General features: G+C 38.6%; 1 protein-coding gene across 1 annotated transcript; it reads left to right on the plus strand.

Moving 5' to 3' along the window:
• The first annotated feature begins 405 nt into the window (after window positions 1-405).
• On the plus strand, window positions 406-1,161 carry LOC141689899 (uncharacterized). Its single transcript, XM_074494410.1, has one exon. It carries the CDS (start codon window positions 406-408, stop codon window positions 1,159-1,161), a length of 756 nt encoding a protein of 251 aa, XP_074350511.1.
• The last annotated feature ends 5,895 nt before the right edge of the window (window positions 1,162-7,056 follow it).

Here is a 7,056-nt window from a genome sequence, read left to right on the forward strand (position 1 = left end):
TGGCCTAAAACGTACTAACTCTGTCTCATTAATTTCTCTACATTTACTATTTACACGCATTTCGACACCTCTATAAAATATAGTTTCGCAATGTTTTATTTTAAATTTTTTTTTGAATAAAAGTTTAAACATAAAACTTTTAATAATAAAAGAAATTTAGAAAATATAATAGAGTCATACTTTAAATAAATATTGAAAAATGTATGAAAAAGTGATGCAGAAAATTGAACAAGAGAAAGGGAGTATGGAATATCGAATTAATATCGATGGTCTATAAAAACCCATGCCTCAGCATTTGTGAGTTCATGCAAAGTAGGCTTTACTTCTTAACCACACTCTCCAGTCCCTGAAAAGCAAAACTTTCTACCCTGTTTCATAAACAATCGCTTGAACCTTAATTTTGTGATGGAATCCTTTGCCTTCGACTTCGATAACCTGAAAACTGAGAAGCAAAGCGCAATGCTAAGGTATCGTAGACTCCGAAACCTGGCCAAATTGTTTCGAATTCTCGAAATCTGCCTCCTGCTCATCTTCATTTCCTGGATTTCATCTCGCATTCCCTTCATCCTCAAAATCTCGAAAGTTTACTTTCGTCAATTCATCTCAATTATCACTAATCCTTTTTTCATCTTCGTGCTAAGCAACGTTATCGTCCTCACGCTACTGATAAAATCAGGCCAATTCACCTCCTCATCGTCCTTCACCGAAAAATCAGACACAAATCCGTACTCAGAATTCACGAATAATATAGAAATAAATGATAATCTAAAAGCGGAAAATCAGTCTGCTGTTTCGGAGGAAGAGGTGGTGTATCAGGACAAAGAGATCGTAGGCGAAATCAATACTGTAGAATCCAAATCATGTTACGAGTCAATTGCTGAAGTTAAGTTACAGCCTGGTGAGCTCTCAATTGTGGATCAGAAAGTGCTTCACAGAAGCCAATCGGAGAATTTGAAACCAGACATTTCGGAGAAGCCTGGAAAAGAGCTGCGTCGATCAGAGAGCGAGATGTGCCCGAAAAATGAAAGATCAGGCGAAAGCACAGCGGAGATTGTGGAAGAGTTGAGCAATGAAGAGTTTCAGCGTGCTATAGAAGCATACATAGAGAAGCAACTTATGTTTCATAAACAGGAGAAATTCTCCATTGTTCCTCATGTTTGATTAACAGAATTAGTGCTGTTTTCAACTAAAATAGAGATAATAAATCACAAACACTTTCAGGCTTTTTTTTTATTATTTCAATTAGTTCTCTTTTGCAACAAAAATTTTCCAACATTTCTTTTGGTTAAGCAGGACTATTATTTGATGAATTAAGTGAACTGGGAAAATGTTTTCAAAATTAAGCCAGTTATTTGATCTTTATTAGCAGAGATTAAAGCCAAACAAGAAACTAGCAGAGATTAAAGCCAAACAAGAAACAATACATCGATGTTTAGAAGATGACCTTTGAATGGATCAACTGCGTACTCTGATAATTATGATGAATGAATACATCTGATACTTATAATATGCTAGAGATTATAACAGACCAGAAGATCAGGAACTAACTGCTGATTTTCCTCCGTCAATCTACTAACAGACTCCTAAAATAAAGCCTTACCATGTCTTGTATACTTAGACCGCATACAAACAATTATTTAAAACAAAACAAATAGAAAATAAATAATTATGTTAGATTATTAATCCAACATATTCCCCCCTAATCCAACATAATTAAACTGATCGACCTGCAGCAGTTTCTGCAACACCAAGTAGCTTCCTCATTTTCTCAAATTTCATTGCAGAGAGAGCCTTTGTTAAAATGTCAGCACGTTGTTCTCCTGTGCTAATGTGTTTAATCACTATCAACCCCTGTTCTACACACTCTCTAATAAAATGATACCGGACGTCTATATGCTTGCTTCTGCCATGGAATACGGGATTTTTAGCTAGGTCAACAGCAGACCTATTATCAATGTACAAGGTAACAGGTCCAACTTTCACATCAGAAATTTGATTCAGAACTCTTTGCAACCATATCGCTTGACATGCTGCAGCTGTGGCTGCCATGAACTCGGCTTCACAGGACGATAGAGCAACATAACGTTGCTTCTGGGAAATCCATGTTATCAAACTTTCATCCAAATAAAATACCATTCCGCCTGTGCTTCTTCGATCTTCAATACTTCCAGCTAGGTCGCTGTCTGAAAAACCTGCTAGCAAGTAGTTTCCTCGTCCCTTTGTGTAAACTAGACCAAAGTTTATCGTTCCCTTCACATAACGAAGGATCCTCTTTGCTGCATTAAAATGAAGTGTAGTTGGACGTTCCATGTATCTGCTTACAACTCCAACGGCATAGGCGATGTCAGGCCTAGTGTGTACTAAATAACGGAGACCTCCTACCATCGACTTAAACTGTGTTGGATCAACTGGTTCACCTCTCTCATCCTTAGTCAACTGAATCTTATGTTCCATAGGGTATTTAACAGGGTTGCATTCACTCATTCCTGCTTTCTCGAGAACCTTTTTTGCATAGGCAGTCTGTTTCAATTCGATCGATCCCTCCCTTTGTTCAACTTCCAAACCGAGATAGTAAGACAGTGTGCCTAGATCAGTCATGTCAAATTCCCTGGCCATCTGTCTTTTGAACCTTTCAATGTTAACAATATTGGTTCCAGTGATCAAAAGATCATCTACATAGACTCCAAGTATCAGGGACTCAGAACCTTCCCTCCTAGTGTAAACGGCATGTTCATAAGGACATTTTACAAAACCTAAACGTAACAAGCACTTGTTCAATTGTGCGTACCAGGCTCTGGGAGCTTGACGTAATCCGTATAGGGCCTTGAGCAGTCTGTACACTTTGGTCTCGTGACCAGCCTTTACATATCCCTTAGGTTGAGACACGTATACTTCCTCCTCTAATTCGCCGTTCAAGAAGGCTGACTTAACGTCGAGGTGATGCACCTCCCAATCATTTTTTGCAGCCAAAGCGAGTAGTAAACGGACAGTCTCCATTCTTGTGACCGGAGCAAAAACTTCCTCATAATCGATACCGTACTTTTGAACGTATCCCTTTGCTACAAGACGAGCTTTGTGTTTTACAATGTCCCCATTCGTGTCCTTCTTTACTTTGAAAACCCACTTTAAGTCAATAGCTTTGTGTCCCTTTGGCAAAGAGGTCAATACCCATGTTTTATTTTTTTCTATTGCTTCGATTTCACTGTTCATCGCTTTCTTCCATACATTGTCTTTGGTTGCTTGCTCATATGTCACTGGATCATCAATTCCCAACAAGAGCATTTCATCAGCTAGCTCAATTGTTTCTGAGTTGTTATAGATATCACTAAGAGTTCTGAAATGCTTTGGCTCGCTACTTGAACTAGCATCTAAACTGTCAAACTCGTCAGACCCATTTTCTACTATTTCTCTGCTGTGAGCTACGGTTTCGGGAGTGTATGGACTTGAGTTTGCTCTGGCATTTGAGTTATCAGATAAGTGCCTTTGTGACTGTGGTGTGGACACACTTGAGTCCTCCGTTTCCTCTTCATTCTGCACATTATTCTCTTCATCTTGCATATTTAATTCGAAACCAGCCAATTCAAAGGAACCAGTAGCATAGTGTTTTTCAAAATCAGTTGTCTCCCATGGCCATCCTTGTGATTCGTCAAAAATAACATCACGACTTACATGAATTGTTCCGGTGATTGGATCATAGAGCCGATAGGCCTTGGTTCCAGGTTCTCTTCCAAGATGGACTACTTTCTTGCTTCTGTCATCTAATTTCTTGACATGTACACTGGGTATCTTCATGTGAGCAATACAACCAAAGATTCTTAAGTAGTCCACAAAAGGTTTCTTTCCAAACCAAGCTTCGTATGGGGTCATTCCTGTTAGACTTCGTGTGGGTAGTCTGTTTAAAACGTACACAGCATGTCGAATTACTTCCCCCCACATGACAGATGGAACTTTCATTTCTTTCAACATACTTCTGCCCATTGCTACTACTGTTCTGTTACGGCGTTCAACAACGCCGTTTTGTTGAGGTGAGTATGGAGCAGTAAAGTGTCGAAGTATCCCTGCTTCTTCGCAGAATTTTATAAATTCATGTGAGCAAAACTCACCCCCACGATCAGTCCTGAAAACTTGTATTTCTGGTTTTCCATCTTTTTCAACCAGTGCTTTAAAACATTTAAATATCATCAATGCCTCATCTTTAGATTTTAACATATAAACCCACATCATACGAGTAAAGTCATCAACCAATAACATGAAATATTTATTTCCAGCAGGTGTGTGAGGAGATATGGGACCACATAGATCCCCATGTACCAATGCTAAAGGAGTTTTTGCAGAAAAATTAGACTTAGTAGGAAAGGGCTTACGAGTTTGCTTTGATAAGAGACATCCGTCACACAGTTCTTTTGGTTGACTTAATGCAGGCATTCCATTCACCATGTGATGCTTTGACATTTCTTGCATTGCTTGATAATTTACATGCCCCAACCGTAGATGCCACAGTCGGCTTGTTTCTTCTGCTTTGGCTAACAAACACGTTCCCCTGTTCTCCTGAATGCTTAGTTTATACAACCGGTTTAATGACCTTTGGACTCGCATAAGTAATTTTCCACTTGTGTCATATACCCACAGTTGGTCCCCATCGAGAATAACTCTGTTGCCTTCCTCGGATAGTTGCCCCAAGCTAATTATGTTGCTTTTAAGAGTGGGAATAAAGAATACGTCTTTGAGTTCCCTCTCCTCGCCGTTCTTGCACAATAATTTTATTGAGCCCCTTCCTCTTATATGTACCACAGAACCATCTCCAAACTTGACTTGACCAGCAACACTTTCATCGAGTTTTGTAAATTTTTCACGGTGTCCAGTCATATGATTGCTGGCACCATTATCTAAGTACCAGATATTCTCTTCAATTTTACCTTCAATTTCCTTTCCTATGTTGGTCGTTGCCTTAAGTGTACCAGTGTTGTGTAGCATCATCCTTACGTCCGTTATGTTTGTGTAATTCTTGAGTTCTGCCACCAACAAGGCGGGCTCTTCATCATTAATTTGAGTTAAGTTTGCCTCAGCTCTCTGTTCTCGTCTTGGTTTTCGACATTCTCTAGCGTAATGACCTTGGTTTTGACAATTGAAGCATCGTACCCTGCTTCGATCGCCTCTGAACCCACGGTTGTCTTTGCCAGAATCCCCTCCTCTAGTTGTCTTCTTAATCCATTCCTCTCGTGTGAGCAGGAGCTTTTTCTCACTTCCTTCCCGTTTCGACCATTCTTCTTCAGTCAACAGGAGTTGTCCACCAATATTTTCATCTTGACCTTTGAGCCTCTCTTCATGTGCCTTGAGAGATCCAACTATCTCCTCAACTGACATGGTTTCAGGATTGCCAAATTGTTCGATTGCTGACGCAATTTGCAAGAATTTGGCAGGTACTGCTCTTAACAACTTTTTGACCACGTACGCTTCCTCAACTGTCTCGCCTAGAGCCCGAATGTTTGTCACTAGGCTGTTCAACCTCATACAAAAGTCATCTATAGGATCTGTTTCCTTCATACGGATTGATTCAAACTCAGCTTTAAGTGTCTGGGCACGTGCTTTCTTCACTTTGTCAGCGCCCAGATGTACCGTTTTGATTGCTTCCCATGCTTCTCTTGAATTCTTTTTGTCTGCAATTGATAACAATAAATCCTCCCCGATTCCTTGATAGATGATGGCCAATGCCCGTTTGTCCATCTTATCCTCAATGACCGCCTTTGGATCTTTAGGTTCTATAGCCTCCCAGACACCATGAGCTTGCATAAAGACCTGCATCTTCATTGCCCATGCCGTGTAATTAGTCTTTGTCAACATGGGATAACTGAGACCGAAAGAACTCTCTTTACCCTTGGCAGTGTCCATTGTTGGTGGGTGTACGTGGATAGCTCTGATACCAAAATATTAGCAGAGATTAAAGCCAAACAAGAAACTAGCAGAGATTAAAGCCAAACAAGAAACAATACATCGATGTTTAGAAGATGACCTTTGAATGGATCAACTGCGTACTCTGATAATTATGATGAATGAATACATCTGATACTTATAATATGCTAGAGATTATAACAGACCAGAAGATCAGGAACTAACTGCTGATTTTCCTCCGTCAATCTACTAACAGACTCCTAAAATAAAGCCTTACCATGTCTTGTATACTTAGACCGCATACAAACAATTATTTAAAACAAAACAAATAGAAAATAAATAATTATGTTAGATTATTAATCCAACAATCTTGTAAACAAATCCAGAGAGTAGCTAAGTTCAGTGTTATCGATTTAAGCAAATGCTGAAAAGTTCCATGCTGACTACACACGCTGAGAAGTGAGAAGTACTTCTAAAATTGTTAATTGTAAGCTTTAATCACGCCAGGTTGGCATTTAACTATAATGTAATTTGTAAATTCCGGAACCTGCAATTAAAACGGGTTTTATATCAAATTATCCACCGAACTCGTTAAAATGTATCAAGTAGCTACTCAATCTCCACGACGACTCATTTAGACCACTAAAATACTAGTAGATATCACTCCGTTAGTTTTTTAAAAAAAATTTAACGGAAAATGTTAACTTTAAAATTTTGTAGTCGTATATTTTTGTTAAATTGTCAGACAGATACAATTGAGATAAATAACGAGAGTCCTAATTAAAAGGACATATTCTTTTCATCTCTCTGCTGAATTTTACTCAAATTAATACTGCAATTGCAGATCACCCAGCTTTTATTTTACTCGTGAAGATAACGATTATTTTATGACTAATTAAACAGATATACAGATTAGAGAGAGGCACTCAAGTTTGCTAATAAACGATAATAATCAAAGAAATACACAGCAAACACAGCACTTCTGTTAAAAAAAATTAACGAAATGATATATACTAGTATTTTAGGGGTTTAAATGAGTCGCCGTGGAGATTGAGTAGCTACTTGATATATTTTAACGAGTTCGGTGGGCAATTTGATATAAAACCCCAATTAAAACTCTATGAATAGGTTATGCTCCTCTGTTAATCTCTTCAAACTTGCACCAGC

The sequence above is a fragment of the Apium graveolens genome, chromosome 2 (genome assembly GCF_009905375.1).
Source record: "Apium graveolens cultivar Ventura chromosome 2, ASM990537v1, whole genome shotgun sequence".
NCBI lineage: Eukaryota > Viridiplantae > Streptophyta > Magnoliopsida > Apiales > Apiaceae > Apium > Apium graveolens.